The following is a 21,430-nucleotide window of genomic DNA, read 5'->3' on the forward strand; positions in this document are numbered from 1 at the left end:
TGGAAAAATTTGGAGATATGTAGGTCAAACCCGACAGGGGATCATCACATAAGGACAAAACGTTTGAGACTCCTTTTAGTCGCCTCGTACAACAGACAGGAATACTGCGGGCCTATTCTAAACCCTGAACCTACAGGGGGGTCTACAATTTTATCAAACTTCAAAATAAACAAGGTGTTCCATTAGAGTAGCATGAGTCTCAAAGTTTTCTGTCATAGGAAATGTTTGGGAACCCCTACTCTAGATGGCCCATGAATAGGTTGGCATAGGATGGTGGCATGCAGGTGCCCATCACTGTAACAAGGACTTGTTTGCAGGTGGATGCTTCAAAGGTGAAGTAATTGTGGGTGAGGATACAACTGGTCATGGTGACCAGGAAGGAAGTTGTAGGTCTGAAGTCAGTTGGGTGTTAGGAAAGGTAGTGTTGAATAGCGGCAATGTCATGGACATTGGGATGTTAGTGCAGAGGAATGTGGCATCAATAGTTATGCACAGGGGATCATGTAGTAAAGGAACAGGAAATGTAGAGTCGGTGGAGGAAACTGTTGGTATGTTTTATATAGGAGGGTAGATTAGGTTGAAGGTTTAGTCCATGAGAGCAGAGGTTACCTCAGTGGGGGCACAGCAACTGGGCCAAAATGGAGCATCATAGGTGGCTCTATTTTTAAAAAGCATGTTGAAGGTAAGAATGCGGGGAACAGTAGGTGAGAGGAGAGAAACAGACTCAGGTGAGAGGTTCTGGGATGGGCCGGATTTGAGGAGAGACTGGAGATCTTATTGGATTTTGGAATGAGGTCACTGTGGCAGGGTTTGTAGATAGACGAATCTGACAGGTGGCTGAGACCCCCCCCCCCCCCCCATTCAAAACTCGCAGCCGTGGAGCCTTTGTCAGCAGGTTGGGTTCAGTTTTTAGACAGTGGGTTGCAGTTCTTTCTGCAGATGTAACATTGGTTTCCATGTTGAAGGATTTGGGGAATGAGGTGAGGCAAGGTTTGAGGTTCTCAAATAAAATAAAATAATAATAATTTTTTTTAGATTTTTACATATTTGAAATGTCCTCTATTTCCTGCATAAAACAGTTTTTGTTTCATATAAATACGACAATTAGTTCACGAGTTACGATGGTTTTCATGGCGCTCTGTGCGATCTGGAATTTAAATGCCACACCTTTTTTGCACCAAAATGATAATGTACAGATTTCTTTTATTCCTTGTATATTATTTCCTGCTTCTATTTCTAAATTAGAATGCATTGGGCATGTCAAGAAGAGAATCAAGTTCAGGTTGAGAAGATTATTAAAAGAAAAGCCAAAAATAGTACTGGAAGAGGGTAAGAAGATAGGAGGTAAAGGTAGCCTGACAAATGTTGAAATAGATAGGTTACAGAATTATTACGGCTTGGCCAGAAGCAGAAATGTTGGTAATTTAGAAAACATGAAAACAGCTGTATGAGCTATGTTTCTCTATAAGTTTTCCACAAATGAAAACACCCAGAACTATCTTTGCACAAATGATCTTGACACTTGGTACAAGTACAGGAGAAGTGCAACGTATGACCACAAACATTCTTTACCTGCAGCAGTAATGAATGAAATGAAATCTATATTTAGAGCTCTTTGCAAAGGTACTTTGTTGAAGAAATGTGTTCATGGAGAAATGCAAAATTTAAATGAATGTGTGAATTCTGTCATCTGGACCCGGTTACCAAAAACTGTATTTGTTCAGATTACAACCCTCAAATTTGGTCTTTATGAAGCTACTGTATGCTTTAATGATGGTGTAACAGGAAAACTGGATGTTTTGGAAGTACTGGGCATAAAATCTAGTGAAAATACTGCAAAATTCTTGGTGCAAATGTGTAAAGAGAGAAACTCAAAGCAGAGACTGCTTTTTTTTATAATGCACAAAAGAAGCTAGGCAGGAAAGAAGAGGCACCAAGAGAAGAAAAGAAGATCAGTATGATTCAGATGATGCTCAGCACAATAATATTAGTAGTAAGCACTCCTCATCAATAACTATACTAAAACTACAATATTAAACTTTAAACAAGTTTTTCTGAAAACTCCTTTTTTGACTTTCAGGTATCATTATTTTCTAAACTAATTGGGTTGGAAATATGAAATTTGGTCAATTTGTACTCAGGATGGTAATAAGTTTTACAAGTAAATTGAGAACCACGAACCCAACAGAAACTGTTTATAATAATTAATGTACTAAAAAATGTGAAATTTTATTACTGAAAGAATAAAAAAATTTTTTTCTTCAAATCCATTAGAGGTACTCTGTTCATTTTACTTGTAAACACAGGCATATGTGTTATAAACATTCCATAAAAATTTCAATTTCAACACAGTTCTTTTGCAAAGTGTACCAAATTTGTAGTGTTGGCAGAACAGGGGTACAAATTTCCTTCCATCTCCCCTTCACAGGTGGTGATTTGGAGGCAATTGGGATGGATCAGGGGCAGAGTATGACATCGGCTTCGAGTTGAGGCTGACTGGTAGGGCCGGTGGTGAAAAAAGTGTTTCCACTGTAGGAACTGGAAGAAGGAGAGAAGGCCTTTGAAAAGTGCAGAATGACTGAATTTGAGAGAGGGGCAAAAAGCAAGGCCTCTGAAAAGTGCTGATAATTCTCTTCAAGACAGCTGTCCACTGACCTGCATCCCACATTATCATCCTTTTATTTTTCTCTTTGAACTCTGTTTTCATGCAGTTTTTAGTTTGTTTTCTCCTTTCACTATTGACTTCACCTTTCTCGCACTCATCTGCTCTGTCTTTTTGGTGATTTTTTACCATGTTGTACATTGCTCAACAAAAGTTTGGAATACTATTGTAAAATGTATTCTATGACAGTAGAGGTTTCGCTGACCAAGGCACTTCATGCATTATCCAGTTAGAACCCATATACTGGACGGTGTTTACACTTGGCATGTTTTGCTGCCGTTTCCTAGCCATGTAAACACACCACCCCCACAGCAGCACTCTGCAAGCAGTCCAGTATCAACAACAGCTTTATTCAGTTTGTGTTCAGCATTGCAGTAACATGCCACATAGAAGTATACAATTAGGATTGTGGCTTTACCTTCAGCAGGTCATACACAGCAAGATGTTGCCAACTGGTTACATGTCACTCAAAGTGGTGTGTCCAAGGTGTGGAGAAAGCAGAGAGAGATGCGAAATTTGAATGATAGACCTCGCAGTGGTCATCCACATATGGCAACACCAATGCAGGATTGTTTCCCGCAACTGTCGGCTTGCAGGTGCCCAACATCAACTGCCAGAAATATTGGAAATAACTTCTCTTGAGCAACAGGAATTTGTATCTCCGACCAAACAGTGCGTAGAATATTGCATCAGGGTGGTCTTCATTCCAGAAGACCAATGACAAGTTTTGCACTCAACCAATGGAGCCAACGCAATCGAAGGACCTGGGCTCTTGTATATCATCACTGGGCCACAGAAGAAGGGAGTAATGTCAAGTTTGCTAATAGACCAGGATTAGTTTGTGATTGGACACTAAACGTGTTAGGGTTTGGATACATGCTAGAAGACACCAGGAATGCCGATATGTTCAGGAGGTCCATCCGTTTGCAGGTTTGAGTGTAATGTTCTGGGCGGCAATAATGATGGGACAGCTAATCATTCTAATTCCCTTCTATGGCAATTTGACTGGTTCCTGATACCTGCAAAAGGTCCTACAAATGATTGTAAGGGCCTACAGATGTGAAGTCGGTGACAACTTCATCCTAGTCAATGACAAGGCAAGACCGCACCGTACTCTAGCAGTGTCTCGGTATCTTCAAAGATATAACATCAACCAAATGCATGGGCCAGTACAGACACGAATGCAATTAAGCATGCATGAGATTTGTTGAAGGTGGCCATTGCACAGTGTCTGAATCCACTTGACAGTCTTCAGGACACCTCACTAAAGTTGCCATTGAGGAGTGGGACCTCATACCCCACGATAAACTTGATGGTCTCATACGGAGCACGTCTCACAGAGTGGAAGAACTCATCCATGTGGAGGTGGGTCATACAAAAGACTGATAATAAAAAGATTTTCATATTTTTTTTAAGGAACTATGTTTATTTTGTTAATGAAGTATTGTACACACCTCAGTGAGTGTATTATAAGAAGTCATTACAGTAAACTCTACGACATTCCAAACTTTTGTTGCAATGTGTATTTCTACAAGTCTTTTTCAACATACACTCCTGGAAATGGAAAAAAGAACACATTGACACCGGTGTGTCACACCCACCATACTTGCTCTGGACACTGCGAGAGGGCTGTACAAGCAATGATAACACGCACAGCACAGCGGACACACCAGGAACCGCGGTGTTGGCCGTTGAATGGCGCTAGCTGCGCAGCATTTGTGCACCGCCGCCGTCAGTGTCAGCCAGTTTGCCGTGGCATACGGAGCTCCATCGCAGTCTTTAACACTGGTAGCATGCCGCGACAGCGTGGACGTGAACCGTATGTGCAGTTGACGGACTTTGAGCGAGGGCGTATAGTGGGCATGCGGGAGGCCGGGTGGACGTACCGCCGAATTGCTCAACACGTGGGGCGTGAGGTCTCCACAGTACATCGATGTTGTCGCCAGTGGTTGGCGGAAGGTGCACGTGCCCGTCGACCTGGGACCGGACCGCAGCGACGCACGGATGCACGCCAAGACCGTAGGATCCTACGCAGTGCCGTAGGGGACCGCACCGCCTCTTCCCAGCAAATTAGGGACACTGTTGCTCCTGGGGTATTGGCGAGGACCATTCGCAACCGTCTCCATGAAGCTGGGCTACGGTCCCACACACCGTTAGGCCGTCTTCTGCTCACGCCCCAACATCGTGCAGCCCGCCTCCAGTGGTGTCGCGACAGGCGTGAATGGAGGGACGAATGGAGACGTGTCGTCTTCAGCGATGAGAGTCGCTTCTGCCTTGGTGCCAATGATGGTCGTATGCATATTTGGCGCCGTGCAGGTGAGCGCCACAATCAGGACCGCATACGACCGAGGCACACAGGGCCAACACCCGGCATCATGGTGTGGGGAGCGATCTCCTGCACTGGCCGTACACCACTGGTGATCGTCGAGGGGACACTGAATAGTGCACGGTACATCCAAACCGTCATCGAACCCATCGTTCTACCATTCCTAGACCGGCAAGGGAACTTGCTGTTCCAACAGGACAATGCATGTCCGCATGTATCCCGTGCCACCCAACGTGCTCTAGAAGGTGTAAGTCAACTACCCTGGCCAGCAAGATCTCCGGATCTGTCCCCCATTGAGCATGTTTGGGACTGGATGAAGCGTCGTCTCACGCGGTCTGCACGTCCAGCATGAACGCTGGTCCAACTGAGGCGCCAGGTGGAAATGGCATGGCAAGCCGTTCCACAGGACTACATCCAGCATCTCTACGATCGTCTCCATGGGAGAATAGCAGCCTGCATTGCTGCGAAAGGTGGATATACACTGTACTAGTGCCGACATTGTGCATGCTCTGTTGCCTGTGTCTATGTGCCTGTGGTTCTGTCAGTGTGATCATGTGATGTATCTGACCCCAGGAATGTGTCAATAAAGTTTCCCCTTCCTGGGACAATGAATTCACGGTGTTCTTATTTCAATTTCCAGGAGTGTATTTTTACGTAATTTATGAATTTTTACTCATGTTTTATTCTCCACTATAGATCTTAGCTCCTTCCATCTGTGGCAATACAGAGAAATTCCCTTATCCCTTGCCAAAACCCAATCCCACATATTGATCCTGCATTGTTGCTAAGCTCATGGAATACCCCCGAATGGCCTTACTATCAAATTACCCATCTCTGGCTGCAACCCTACCTTCCCCAATGACCTCCAGCTGTTCAAATTCTGCCAGTCAACACCCTTCACCAACCCAGTCCTCCAGGACAATGTAAATTAAATCATGCCCAAACCTCCTTGCAATGCCTCCCATTCATCCACAATATTCTCCTGCTCTGCAAGCCCAAATGCTTGGATCCCTTCTCTCACATCGAAACTCTTGCTCTACAGGCAATACAACAGCATCTGCACCACCACCTCAAAATACTCTCCCACCTGTTCACTTCCCACTCACATCTTGGACTACCATATTCACCAACTCTACAACAGACTCCATATTTCCCCTACAATCCCCCTTGCAGACCTACTACATTTACCAAACCCTCAAAAACTCCCTCCCACAACCGTACAGAATCAAGAAGCTAGATTGACCCGAAACACAGTCACAGGATAATAATAATAATTTTTTTGAGAAGTGCATGATTTTACACTTCTGCATGTTAAAAGCACGTGGGCAATCTTTGCAAATTTCAGTGAGTATTTCTGCAGTTATTTTCAGACAGTACATCATATGTAACAGCACCGTCTGTGAAAAGTCTGAGGTTGCCATTAATATTGTCAGCCAAGACATTAATATAAAACTTGAAAAACCAGGTTACTGAAATGCTTCTCTGGGGGAAGCCTGAAGTTACTCCTACTTCTATCAATGACTCTTCCATGCTCCACACTGCCCACCAAAGAAATCCTCAATCCTGTCATAAATTTTTTTAAAAATATGATCGTACTTTTGTTAATAAATATTGGTGTGGTACTGAGCTGCGAGCTTTTTGAAAGTTAAGATGTACTCCATTCACTTGTTTTCCTGGATGCACAGCTTTCATGATACCAACTGAGATAAGCACCAAATCTTTTCAGAATCGATGCTGGTTGGCATGAAGGACATCCCTCTGTTTCAGATAGCCATGAGCTCAGAACATGTTCTAGAATTCTGCAATACATGGACATCAATGAAACTGGACAGTAGTTTTGTGGATCACTTCTGTTACCCCTCTCGTAGACAGTTGTGACTTACGACCCACCAATGAGCACAGTTCTTTATGCAAGGAACCTATAGTGTTAAATGATTAATATGGGAGCAAACTCAGTGGCAAATTGTATATAGAATCTGACATGGACCCCATCTGGCCCTGGAGCCTTGTCCAATTTTAGCTGTTTATCAACACCACTGACACTAGTAACTGTGTTACTCATATTTGCAGTGGTGTGAGGAACAAACTGGGACAGTACATCTAAGCATAGGAAAATTTGAAAATGGAACTCAGAATTTCTGCTTCTGCTAGCTCCAATTTCTGTTTCGTTTTGTCTTATCTTGTCCATGAGTGTCAGGACTTCAACTTTGGTGCCACAATTAGATTTTGTATGATTAGAATAATTTGGATTTTGAGAGAGATCTTGTTACACGAGTCTGCCATAGTAGTCACTGAAGTCTTTGCACATTGCCCTTTTGATGTCCAAATGTGTTTCACTCAACATGTCTCTATCTATGGTCCTTTCATTTATTTTAGATGTATTATGCAGAAATCTGTTTCTTTAGATGTTTCTTTGCAGTGACTGTATACCACAGTGTCCCTCTCATATGAACTGTTCTACCTGGAACGTATTTATTGACTGTATGGTCTGTTATACTTGTCACAGTTCTCCTTCGCATAAGTAAATGTTTTGAAATACTCTTTGAGATGTGACATGACTGCCTCTTTATCTAAGTTACTAAATATTTTTATTAAATATGCAAGTCTGCCTACTTGTTATAGCTGTCCTTTGCACTTTAGAAATTATTGTTTCTACAATTGCCTCATGGTCAATTTCAATATGGGCATCTCCAAAAAAGTTGGGTCTATTTGTTGCCATTAGATATAATATATTTCCATCATGTGTGGGCCCCTGGACCAACTGTTTAAAGGACCACACCCAAGTATATCTCAGGCTGCAATGTTTCAAGATGGGTGAGCCACCTATCACTTGAAAATGGGATCAGTTTTGTTTGAGACAAAAAAAGGATGCCTCACTACCTGCTGAAAGGTGCTGCCCTCTATCATCAGTTTACAAAATTACTTCAATAGATGCAGTAGCAAGCATAAGAGCTGCTGTTGTAACTGACTGGGGCTGCGTTGCCATGAGGTTCATATATATACCCATTAGGTTTTGATGTTTTCTGTAATTCCGCTACAAAGATGTGACATTTGAGTGAGTGAGTAACAAAGTTTGGAAACTCCAGAATAAGAATTGGATTGTAGGGAGAAATATCTGAGTGAGAAAAGTCAGCAGAAACTGGTGAAGGGCCCATCTAGAAAGGCATAACTGTGGTTCAAGAAACTGTTCCTAGTGCATTAAGCTTGTAGGAGTACACTTTTCTGACAAAATTCCTGCTGTTGAAATGAAGTAGTGCCGAACACTGGTTTGCAAGATGTGTTCAGAGAAGATGAAAACAATCTACTGGCAAAGCAAGCTAGAAAGAAACAAGTTGATATTGCCCTAATTGCAACATACTTCTCTTGATGCCTCAATGTTTCAGACTTTTCCATACAAAAGCCAGTTACATATAAAATTGCTTATTGTAAAATCTGTAATCTGTGATGGTACTCAAACCCACGCTAGAGTCTAGCAAAAGAACTGACTGAATGGTGGACCCAACACAATAACAGCACGTCAATAGCAGCCTAAGTAACAACGAAGTGCAACGAACTTTCGACACAAACCTGTAAACAGGTCAAGTACAAGCCACAATCCAAATTGAGATCAAAGAGGAAAACCAATACCAAAGTGAAGTCACCAAAGAGAAGTGAGTAGAACTGTGGAGATAGTAACGAATGTTATCAGATGAAGTATGTGACTGACTGATCAGTCGAGGTTTAACGGTATTTATGCCAGCCACAAGGGACACTACTGGCCGTTGTATTCATGTGGCAAGATGGTGGTGCACTCACTAGGTGAGTGCAGTTCTTTGACAACACTGCCCTCTATCATCCATCAAGGTGGGTTTGCTTGTTTGCTTCGGCAAGCATTCAACTTCCGCTCTATACCAGATAAGTAATAGGATTTATTTACTTTTAAATGTATCTATCAGTAGTTTTTATAGTAGAAATTTCTAGCAGAATGTGAACACTTAATAATAAGGAGACCACTCACCACTGAAAACAACAAGTTTGAGTCACTGACAGTGACACACAATACAGCAATACTTGTTAGCTTTTTTGAGGCTACACTACTCATTGCACCAGCAGACACCCATGTGTGTGTGTGTGTGTGTGTGTGTGTGTGTGTGTGTGTGTGTGTGTGTGAGGGGGGGGGGGGGGAAGGTGGCACATGCACATGAATGCTCCAGCTTGAGAAAGGATTTATTCCAAAGGTAGCAAGTTCGTGTTTTCTCTCTCTCTCTCTCTCTCTCTCTCTCTCTCTCTCTCTCTCTCTCGTGTGTCCCTTGTCGAGAACTTGATATTTTTGCTTTTTGGTGAGTTGTCTCCTGTACTTCTGAAATATAAGCAGTATTTGTAATTTCACATTGTGAAGGTAAGTAGTTATCAGCCATTGTGTATTCTAGCAATATTACAATTTTCTTGAGTTAATTTTACTTTTCACGCAAATGTTTGCACTTCATATACAGCTGAGCATAATTCACAAGCACTGAATGCTAACAAGGTTATTAACAGTCAAAGAATTTTCAGAAAAACAAGGATATTTGCCATACCTCAAACCTTGTATCACCTGTACTTCTACTGAGATCTCTGAATTCTAATTGTATAGTTGTAACTTCTGATGTGCTGCTGTCAGGACTCCATTTGGGTGAATGTGCCTTATGGGTAGCTAAATTGACATCAGAATATGGTACTCCAGATTCAGTTGAGAAACATGGTAATAGTCTTGTCCCCAAGTCTACCTGCAAGAATTAATGTGAATTAATACTCTCTACATGTGATCAACATCTGTTTAAGGAGGTTACTACCTGCATAACAAAGACATAATTATATGAAGATGTCCAAGGCACAAGTGTCAAAGTAAACTAAGAAATCGGCTAACAGTCTGAAAGGTATCACAACAACTTAATTCAGTGGTATATACAGACATCACAATACATTTATTACGTATAGTCTTTCTTAAGGTGATATTTCCTTTTGTTCCTCCGGCATACAGTCCAATCCACCAAGTCCTTCAGTTAGGAATTTTTACAGCATATTTTAGACATACTGTACAAGTGAACAGACACTGATCATGCACATCATTGTAAGTCACTGTCCATTAAGTTTGTGATACACAAATTTCAAGTGGCTTTCAAGACAGTTAATAACATAAATAAAAATAAAAGTTCCACAATGGTGAACATGAAAAACTACAAACTACTTCTAACATCCATACTTTGGAAGCCATCTTACGGTGCGTGGCACAGGATGTGTACCACTGTCCATGTGAGCTCAAATTTCTGTAACTTCACCTTAATTTTCTTTCTGCGAGATCTATGTAGAAATAAGCATTATCCTAGTGACTCTTCTAAGAAAGAACTTAAACAGTAAACCACACCTTGATGAGCATCTCTCTTGTAGCATCTGCCATTGGAGCTGAATGAACATCTCTGCGAAACATTCATGCTTACTAAATAAACCTGTAACAAACTTACCTTCTCTTCTTTGAATCTTTTCTGTTTCCTCTATGAATCCTATCTAGTATGAGTAATATTTCAAGTACTGATTAAATGAGAGTTCTGTGAGATACTTCCTCACTGGGCTGACTATGCTGCCTGAGGAGTCCTCCAATGAATGTCAGTCTGGCATCTGCTTTCCTTATGATTATTAAAGCTGTTGTTATACTTTCAATCGTTCCATAGGTATACACACAGATGTTGTAGTTGTGGTTTTCAGTCCTGAGACTGGTTTGATGCAACTCTCCATGCTACTCTCCCAGTACCTACTGCAACCTACATCCTTCTGAATCTGCTTAGTGTATTCATCTCTTGGTCTCCCTCTATGATTTTTACTCTCCATGCTGCCCTCCAGTACTAAATTGGTGATCCCTTGATGCCTCAGAACATTTCATACCAACTGATCCCTTCTTTTAGTCAAGTTGTGCCATAAACTCCTCTTCTCCCCAATTCTATTCAATACCTCCTCATAAGTTACGTGATCTACCCAGCTAATCTTCAGCATTCTTCTGAAGCACCACATTTCGAAAGCTTCTATTCTCTTCTTGTCCAAACTATTTATCATCCATGTTTCACTTCCATACATGGCTACACTCCATACAAATACTTTCAGAAATGACTTTCTGACATTTAAATCTATACTCAATGTTAACAAATTTCTCTTCTTCAGAAACGCTTTCCTTGCCATTGCCAGTCTACATTTTATGTCCTCTCTACTTTGACCATCATCAGTTATTTTGCTCCCCAAATAGCAAAACTCCTTTACTACTTTAAGTGTCTCATTTCCTAATCTGTTTCCCTCAGCACCAACCAACTTAATTCAACTACATTCCATTATCCTCGTTTTGCTTTTGTTGATGTTCATCTTATACCCTCCTTTCAAGACACTGTCCAATCCGTTCAATTGCTCTTCCAAGTCCTTTGCTGTCTCTGACAGAATTACAATGTCTTCGGCGAACCTCAAAGTTTTTATTTCTTCTCCATGGATTTTAATACCTACTCCGAACTTTTCTTTTGTTTCCTTTACTGCTTGCTCAATATACAGATTGAATAGCATCGGGGAGAGGCTACAACCCTGTCTCACTTCCTTCCCAACCACTGCTTCCCTTTCATGTCCCTCGACTCTTATAACTGCCACCTGATTTCTGAACAAATTGTAAATAGCCTTTCGTTCCCTGTCTTTTACCCCAGCCACCTTCAGAGTTTGAAAGAGAGTATTACAGTCAACATTGTCAAAAGCTTTCTCTAAGTCTACAAATGCTAGAAACGTAGGTTTGCCTTTCCTTAATCTAGCTTCTAAGATAAGTCGTAGTGTCAGTATTGCCTCACGTGTTCCAACACTTCTACGGAGTCCAAACTGATCTTCCCCGAGGTCCGCTTCTACCAGTTTTCCAATTCATCTGTAAAGAATTCGTGTTAGTATTTTGCAGCTGTGACTTATTAAACTGCTAGTTCGGTAATTTTCACATCTGCCAACACCTGCTTTCTTTGGAATTGGAATTATTATATTCTTCTTGAAGTCTGAGGGAATTTCGCCTGCCTCATACATCTTGCTCACCAGATGGTAGAGTTTTGTCAGGACTGGCTCTCCCAAGGCTGTCAGTAGTTCTAATGGAATGTTGTCTACTCCTGGGGCCTTGTTTCAACTTAGGTCTTTCAGTGCTCTGTCAAACTCTTCACGCAGTATCATATCTCCCATTTCATCTTCATCTACATCCTCTTCCATTTCCATAATATTGTCCTGAAGAACATCGCCCCTGTATAGACCCTCTATATACTCCTTTCATCTTTCTGCTTTCCCTTCTTTGCTTAGAACTGGGGTTCCATCTAAGCTCTTGATATTCATGCAAGTGATTCTCTTTTCTCCAAAGGTCTCTTTAATTTTCCTGTAGGCAGTATCTATCTTACCCCTAGTGATAGATGGCTCTACACCCTTACATTTGTCCTCTAGCCATCCCTGCTTAGCCATTTTGCACTTCCTGTCGATCTCATTTTTGAGACGTTTGTATTCCTTTTTGCCTGCTTCATTTACTGATTTACTGCATTTTTGTATTTTCTCCTTTCATAAATTAAATTCAGTATCTCTTCTGTTACTCAAGGATTTCTACTAGCCCTCGTCTTTTTACCTACTTGATCCTCTGTTGCCTTCAGTATTTCATCCCTCAAAGCTACCCATTCTTCTTCTACTGTATTTTCTTTCCCCTATTCCTGTCAATTGTTCCCTTGTGCTCTCCCTGAAACTCTGTCCAACTTTTAGTTCTTTCAGTTTATCCGGGTTTCATCTCCTTAAATTGCCACCTTTTTGCAGTTTCTTCAGTTTTAATCTACAGTTCATAACCAATAGATTGTGGTCAGAGTCCACATCTGCCCCTGGAAATGTCTTAATTTAAAACCTGGTTCCTAAATCTCTGTCTTACCATTATATTATCTATCTGAAACCTTCTAGTATCTCCAGGGTTCTTCCATGTATACAACCTTCTTTCATGATTCTTGAACCAAGTGTTAGCTATGATTAAGTTATGCTCTGTGCAAAATTCTACCAGGCGGCTTCCTCTTTCATTGCTTAGCCCCAATCCATATTCACCTACTACGTTTCCTTCTCCTCCTTTTCCCAGTCACCCATGACTATTAAATTTTTGTCTCCCTTCACTACCTGAATAATTTCTTTTATCTCATCATATATTTCATCAATTTCTTCATCATCTGCAGAGCTAGTTGGTATATAAACTTATACTACTGTAGTAGGTTTGGGCTTCGTGTCTATCTTGGCCACAATAATGCGTTCACTATGCTGTTTGTAGTAGCTTACCCGCACTCCTATTTTTTTATTCATTATTAAACCTACTCCTGCATTACCCTATTTGATTTTGTATTTATAACCCTGTATTCACCTGACCAAAAGTCTTGTTCCTCCTGCCTCCAAACTTCACTAATTCCCACTATATCTAACTTTAACCTATCCATTTCCCTTTATAAATTTTCTAACCTACCTTCCCGATTAAGGGATCTGACATTCCACGCTCTGACCCGTAGAATGCCAGTATTCTTTCTCCTCATAACGACATCCTCTTGAGTAGTCCCTGCCCGGAGATCCGAATGGGGGACTATTTTACCTCCGGAATATTTTACCCAAGAGGACACCATCATCATTAAATCATACAGTAAAGCTGCATGCCCTTGGGAAAAATTACGGCTGTAGTTTCCCCTTGCTTTCAGCCGTTTGCAGTACCACACATGTGCGGATGGATATATGTGTGTGTGTGTGTGTGTGTGTGTGTGTGTGTGTGTGTGTGTGTGTGTGTGTGTGTGTGTGTGCGCGAGTGTATACCTGTCCCTTTTTCCCCTAAGGTAAGTCTTTCCGCTCCTGGGATTGGAGTGACTCCTTACCCTCTCCCTTAAAACCCACATCCTTTCGTCTTTCCCTCTCCTTCCCTCTTTCTTGATGAAGCAACCGTGGGTTGCGAAAGCTTGAAATTTGTGTGTGTGTTTGTTATTGTCTCTATCAACGTACCAACGCTTTTGTTTGGTAAGTTACAGAATGTTTGTTTTTAGATATATTTTTTCCACGTGGAATGTTTCCCTCTAATATGTATATATATAATCTTGGGAACAACAGTGGATGATGGGAGAAGCAGTCTTTCTGGAGAGGGTAAGGAGGCTGAGGTGGGGAGTGGAAAGTATACCACAGTAGGGGTGTGAGACTGTAAAGTGCTGCTTGTGAGAGCACATGGGAACACGGTGGGGACAGGGTAGGAAGGCTTGGTGCATTTGTGAGGTTAGAAGGAAAGGGGTGGGGGGGGGGGGGGGTGAGTGGAGTGGGAAAACAGAGAAGTAAAAAGACTGTGGGTACACTGGTGGACAGAAGACTGTGTAGTGCTGGAGTGGGAACAGGGAAGGGGATAGTTAGGTGAAGGACAGTGACTACCGAAGATTGAGTCGAAGAGGGTTACAAAAATGTAGGATATATGGCAGAGAGAGTTCCCATCTGTGCAATTCCTTCTAAATTGCAAAGGTGGGAACTCTCATGTTGTACAATACTCCTTCGACAGGTTTGTGCTGAGCAAAGTTGGAAGAGACGATAAAGATTCAATGTGCTAAGACAGCTTTGTTAGAAAGCAATGAGAGCTCCACTGCAGATTTCGTGTAGCCAAAGTCTCAAAACAAACAAACTGAATGAAAGCAAAAAAGTGTAAGGTGAGCCAAGATCAAAATGTTAACGGCCAGGAGTGTGGTATGTTGACCCCATGCCCCTTGGTACTTCATCCTATGATGAATGACTAAGGATCAAATGGCGGTTGGTCGTATCACATGGGCTTCAGGGTCTGATTGCGGGGTTTCCTTTCTTTTGAATTTTTTGAGCCATGTGTGAAACACTCAATGAATTCAAAATTGAAGTTCTGCCTACTGATCTGAAAGAAGGTCTTTAGAAATTTTGGTCTTATGTTAAATCAATAAATAGAACAAAGTCGTCTCTCCAGGAACTTTGTGACTGAAAAAGCATCGAAAATTCCTTCAGGCATTCACTTTACTATCATATATCCATGGCTCCAATAGGTGTATTAAATAAAACTTTATTAATACACTTACACAACTACAATTTAAAATTTGTTGCTTCTACTCCAAATTCAGTATTTTCCTTTTGTCCATAATACTTACCTTTCTGTTCATAACCCTGAAATGTTTCCTGGTTACATCTGTGACAGTTTTTGCTTAGTAATGCAATATGTTAGCTGTTAATGTCAAAATTCTCTTTTCTTGTTACCTACAGCTTGACTTTAAAATCTCTCTCTCTCTCTCTCTCATTCCCTTCCTCCAAATCGGCATCTGGCTATATTTTATATATGTCTCATACCATTTACTTTTCCTTTCTGGGCTGCTTCTGAGTGCTGGAAACTTGACGACAGACTAGTTTCTGCACACTACTAAATGAGAGAATTTCCTTCTTTCATAAACCACATATATTATAACAACTTTTTAAATCAGGAAACAACTTCAAACAATTTCTGCTTGACACATATATTTCAATTACATTCACAGTGAACAGAGTTACAATTACAGACTCCACTCTCGAACATCTTTTATTTCATGACTTTTGTTATGCATTTTCATGGCGGTCTTCTTCTAAGGAGGCCAGCACAACTCTGAGGCGTTGATCCGCTGCACGGAGAAAACTTAACCCTTAATTGGCAACTTGTAAAAAATATGCGCTAATGCTAACATCTGTCTGGGAGACTGAGATTACCAAATTTTGCAATTTATGCCCACTTTAGTAAATATTGAAAATAAATAGCAATTTAAAAGTGATGAAATATTAATACTAATATTTATATTGTGTTTACATCATAAATTGCATTACAATATGCAAAAATTACATGTCTTTTCTTCGTGAAATAGTTTAAAACTTCTTTATTCTTTTGCAAAATCCAAAAAATTAAATATTACCATTTCCAATTAAATAGTTTGTAAAGTTGACGTGTTTTCTCAGGTATTTCAATAAATGTGGAAGTAAAGAAAAAAATTAGAAGTTTGTGCACATACTTTACGTATTTTCATGGCAGACTTTAAGCAAGGGGGTTTATCACATTTCACGCACTTGTATGCTGTCATTCTGTTCCACGTGTAGGGCCAGTAATGACAGTGTTTTCTCTTTTCTAGCTTGTCGCTCTCTTTTTTGTGGCTCACCATCTCGCTACTCTTCACCCAAAATATTTGAAACAGTTTTCCTATGTTCATATGGTAAGTTCTTAATCTGGAGCCTGTAATGCCCCCATCCTTCCTTCCTTCCATTTATTGTCCATAATAAACAATGCCCAGACCAAGTAATTAATAAGCAAAGTCTTTTATGAAGATTTGGGAGGAGCGTAGATTACAATAAACTTCCAAGTTTACTTAGCTTGTGATGTTGAGATGGTGCCAGCTCATATTGTCTATGGGTTTGATATTAAAGCTGAAAATCTAACATCAGGTCCTCATGGTTGGTTTGAACTAAATAAATTGGAAGATTGTCGTTGCTTAATTTTTTATGTAAATATATTTTCCACTGATTTTCTCACATTTCAGTATATCATACAGTATTTTGATTTTTCACATTAACAAAGCTGAAATTACATTGCTCGCACCTATTATACAAAAATATGTCTAATCACATCAGATGCAAGCTCACGATTTCCACACACTGCAGAAATAACAATATTCCAAAGGGTTTACAATTTTTCTTAACAAATGAATTCCTACTAGTTTTTGTTTCATTATTAATTTCGATTATTATTTCATAAATAAGAATGCAGCATGTCATTCTCAATGGAGAGAAGTCTTCCGAAGTAAGATTGATTTCAGGTGTCCCGCTGGGGAGTGTCATAGGACCGTTGCTATTCACAATATACATAAATGACCTTGTGGATGACATCGGAAGTTCACTGAGGCTTTTTGCAGATAATGCTGTGGTGTATCGAGAGGTTGTAACAATGGAAAATTGTACTGAAATGCAGGAGGATCTGCAGCGAATTGACGCACGGTGCAGGGAATGGCAATTGAATCTCAATGTAGACAAGTGTAATGTGCTGCGAATACATAGAAAGATAGATCCCTTATCATTTAGCTACAAAATAGCAGGTCAGCAACTGGAAGCAGTTAATTCCACAAATTATCTGGGAGTACGCATTAGGAGTGATTTAAAATGGAATGATCATATAAAGTTGATCGTCGGTAAAGCAGATGCCAGACTGAGATTCATTGGAAGAATCCTAAGGAAATGCAATCCGAAAACAAAGGAAGTAGGTTACAGTACGCTTGTTCGCCCACTGCTTGAATACTGATCAGCAGGGTTGATAGAAGAGATAGAGAAGATCCAACGGAGAGCAGCGCGCTTCGTTACAGGATCATTTAGTAATCGCCAAAGCGTTATCGAGACGATAGATAAACTCCAGTGGAAGACTTTGCAGGAGAGACGCTCAGTAGCTCGGTACGGGCTTTTGTTAAAGTTTCGAGAACATACCTTCACCGAAGAGTCAAGCAGTATATTGCTCCCTCCTACGTATATCTCGCAAAGAGACCATGAGGATAAAATCAGAGAGATTAGAGCCCACACAGAAGCATACCGACAGTCCTTCTTCCCACGAACAATATGAGACTGGAATAGAAGGGAGAACCGATAGAGGTGCTCAGGGTACCCCCCGCCACACACCGTCAGGTGGATTGCGGAGTATGGATGTAGATGTAGATAAATGAATCCAGAAATAAACATAGTAAACAGTACAGGATTGGGTAATTAATAATAGAAATTTCAAGCGTGCAATTAATTCGTAATTTCAAATGTTTCTGAAAAAATAATTTTAGCTGTACATTCAGAACTAGTACTTTTTGATTATATCATCGAAATTAAAATATTTCAGAAAGCAATTCCTTTTCATAACTTTCAGCCTGAAATATAACATACTGTATATAAAATTATATGAAAGTTTTCAGAAAAGCAACTGAGATAATACTGACATGGCCAAAATTTGAAAATTTACTGGTACAGACAACTACTATTGAGGATCCTGAGCTCGAAGGCATGCCGGTTCCCGGCACAAATCTAAACTCCACCTGGCATATTAGTGTCAAGGTCTGGTGTGCTGACCAGCCTATGGATGGTTTTTAAGGAGATTTTCCATCTGCCTCAGCGAATGCCGGCTGGTTTCCCTATTCTGCCTCAGTTACAGTGTGTTGGTGATTGCTGTGCAAAAACTGTTTCCATATACGTGTACACCATAATTACTCTACCACGCACACATTTGGGGTTACAATCGTCTGGTATGAGACGTTCCTGGGTGGGGGTCCACTAGGGGCCGAACCGCACAATAACCCTGAGTTCGGTGTGGGGTGGTGGGGTGGACTGCTGTGCCCTGTTGTGGGGTTGTGAAACACTGAGGGCTACAGTGGGACAAAGCCTCTCCGTTGTTTCTAGGTCCCCAGTTTAATACAGTACAGTACAGTACAGTACAGTACAATACAATACAATACGATACAATACAATACAATACAGCACAATACTGTTGAGGGAAAGTAATGCTAGAGGAGGATGTCCTGTTACAAGCCTTCTTTGTAATGTCTTCTGATTAAGCTCATCCCTATGTTCTTCATGAACTCAAATCTTGAAATTGTACCCTTATGTTAATACATAACACAGGCATTTGCGCAACTCACTGATCTTAGAAAGTAAGATATTGCCAATGGCCTTCTCCTCATTCACTAGTTATCTGAAAAGGTGCTGCACATCATGTATAGAGTGTCTATGCCAGATTTCGGGGCATTATAGAAATTAATAATTGATGGTCTGTTACTTTTTTATGGGTATATGCAGAGTGGTGCATTGAAAAAAACATTACAACTGCCCCAGATTTATTTATTTATTTATTTTTTTGAACAAAAGATAATTGTGTAATATCTTTGCTGAAACCATAAAAACTGGAGCCCACTTCTTTCTTCAGGTCGGGAAGAAACAAACTCTTTTGGAACTTCTCTTTTGTTGGATTTTGAGTTCCATCATATGTCAACTTGTTTTTTAGTAGCTTCTTACACAATTAAATGGAGGAAAACCAACTGTCTACCAAGATATTCCTGTTTGTTCACACACATTTGGAAAGAAGAATCACGGACTGAGTCAGCTTTTAGAAATTTTTCTCTTCTTCTGATAATGTTGTTCCATCATTATCATTCTCCACATAAATATAAGCATTATATAAATATGATGAGTGTGCAGCTCTGTGACACGCGACTTTTATGCTACGTTTAGCAGGTTTCTTGCGTATGTGTGTTCTGAATCGGCATTTGCCTCTAAATGGTATTAGTCCCTCAACAACAAAAGCATGAGCTCCAATGGAGTATGTCTTCTGACAGTTAGAAATAAAGATGTTGAAAATCTTGGACACAGCTGCAGCAAGTTCATATCTTTTTCTTTGTTCACGATTAGATGCATCATCAAATCCGAGTGCCATCAGTAAAACTTCATGTAATTTTACAGACATGGTTGCATAAAAAATGGGACATTCGGTACAGTCATTTGCAAAAAGTTATGCCAGTTTTTCATGTCCAGCTTTGAATATGGAACATAAAACCACCAAACCAATCAATGTCTCAATTTCAGTTTTGTCTGTATCTTTATAACTGGAGGAGGAAAGATTCTTTAATTTATTACTTATGACTCGCAGTTTTGAGTTGGTATGTACTACAATCTCATCCAAAATCTCAGTGTTGAAAAACAAATGTCATATTTCTTCTAAGTCTGGATCATTACTTAACTGATTGGCAGGGCTTAACCATGACAACAATCTAATTTTTATTATATTTTTGTGGGGTGTCTTAGTGCAGCAAATGGGTGTTTTGAAACTCCAAACGATACAGTTCATCTTGCCATGGTAAGCTATGTCAGATGTGGTGTAATCATTTCCTCTATTCTGAACAGAATCAACACTACCTTCATTCTTAGACAAGTTAAGAACATCACTCACATCTATCTCAGAATTACTGCCATCATCTGAATCTGATAGCCGATCTTCTTCAGGAACACAAGAATTATCCAAATGATAATCATTAAAGCTCTCCTCAAACTGCTCTAAAGCCATCTGCACCATTCTTTTGGTTCTTTGTGATACACCAGGTATCCCTCCAATAGAAGCCAACTATAAATAGAGAGATATTTGGGAAGTAAGGAATATAACACAAAAAATACTCATTTAAAGTAATATCTGTCCACTGGTCAGAGTGAAATTCTTACCTTTACAGTAATATCTGTCTGTGAGACAATTTTGCTGACACGTGTGCACAAGGAAAACAATACTATAGTGGAAATGAAACAATGACGCCTACACAATAAGTAGTTCAACTCATGACTGAAGCATAGTCAAAATATTGGATCAAACTGACAATGTATGTGCGCCAACAATGCATTGAGAAAGCTTGTATTCGCCTATGAGATGGATGTTACGAACTAAGGGTTAAGAACGGCAAGTGTGGCCAAACACGAGCTGCTGCAATGTCACCCTGCCCAGTAGCAATGCTGTCTCTATTGCCATTCAATTTACATGCACATACAGGCAGAGGTGCTTACGGGCACTCAATGGTGAGGTCATCAGTGGACATGCACTTACAGAGAAACCCCATGCTTAACATGGATATCCCACTTTCCAAACTATATTAAATAAATTTTCTTCAGTAGTCAATGATCATCATTCATCAATCCTAAAAACATTGTACAACACATCACTTTAACAAAGTGACTTGTTACACTATACAGATGCCCCACCTCAGACAAATGTCGTCATATCAGGTATAAAATCTACAAAACTACATAACAATTACATGGATAGATCTTGTTAGAAAATTCACAGCTAATCCATTACACGTAACAGGGTTACTACGTATTAGTTAATTCACTCATTTGTATAATCTCCAGTGTTTCTTTCTGTTTATATGCTCAGCACCACTAGCTTGGGTTATTTAGAGTTCTTTTTTCAGTTCATATTACATACCACCATTTTTATGAGAATACATAACCTATCTTTGTTATTAGAAACTTTTAAATAGATTTCTGTTTCAATTGAGGACATCATCAGCTATTAACTCCTCTTATTTGATGTTCATTCTCATTCCAAGTAAGAGGTAATGTGGAGGTCCTCTTATTTAACCAATCTTATGTAACCTCCACTACAAAAGTATATATTAACTCAACCATTATGTGTTTCAAACACAAACCAACAACTGTAGATATCCCTGATACAAAATTTCTTTACAAATATGCTAAATGCTATTTGACCACTTACACATGTATGAAGGCAGATTCCTCTTAGTTTGCCCTCAATCAGAACCACCGATCATGCATTTTGGTACACACACTTATGCTGTCAGCTGGCTTCACTCCATTAGTGATAATGAACCCAAGGAGTTACTTATGTATAACCAACA

General features: G+C 40.2%; 1 protein-coding gene across 2 annotated transcripts in view; it reads right to left on the minus strand.

The window, feature by feature from the left end:
- LOC124796472 (endoplasmic reticulum mannosyl-oligosaccharide 1,2-alpha-mannosidase) overlaps window positions 1-21,430 on the minus strand; it is a 118,587-nt gene that overhangs the window by 29,926 nt on the left and 67,231 nt on the right. For both annotated transcript variants that reach the window (XM_047260700.1, XM_047260698.1), the window contains exon 6: window positions 9,545-9,733. In XM_047260700.1, the coding sequence (XP_047116656.1) occupies window positions 9,545-9,733 (189 nt within the window). The remainder of the gene's footprint in view (window positions 1-9,544; window positions 9,734-21,430) is intronic.

Source organism: Schistocerca piceifrons, chromosome 4, assembly GCF_021461385.2.
Source record: "Schistocerca piceifrons isolate TAMUIC-IGC-003096 chromosome 4, iqSchPice1.1, whole genome shotgun sequence".
Classification (NCBI taxonomy): Eukaryota; Metazoa; Arthropoda; class Insecta; order Orthoptera; family Acrididae; genus Schistocerca; species Schistocerca piceifrons.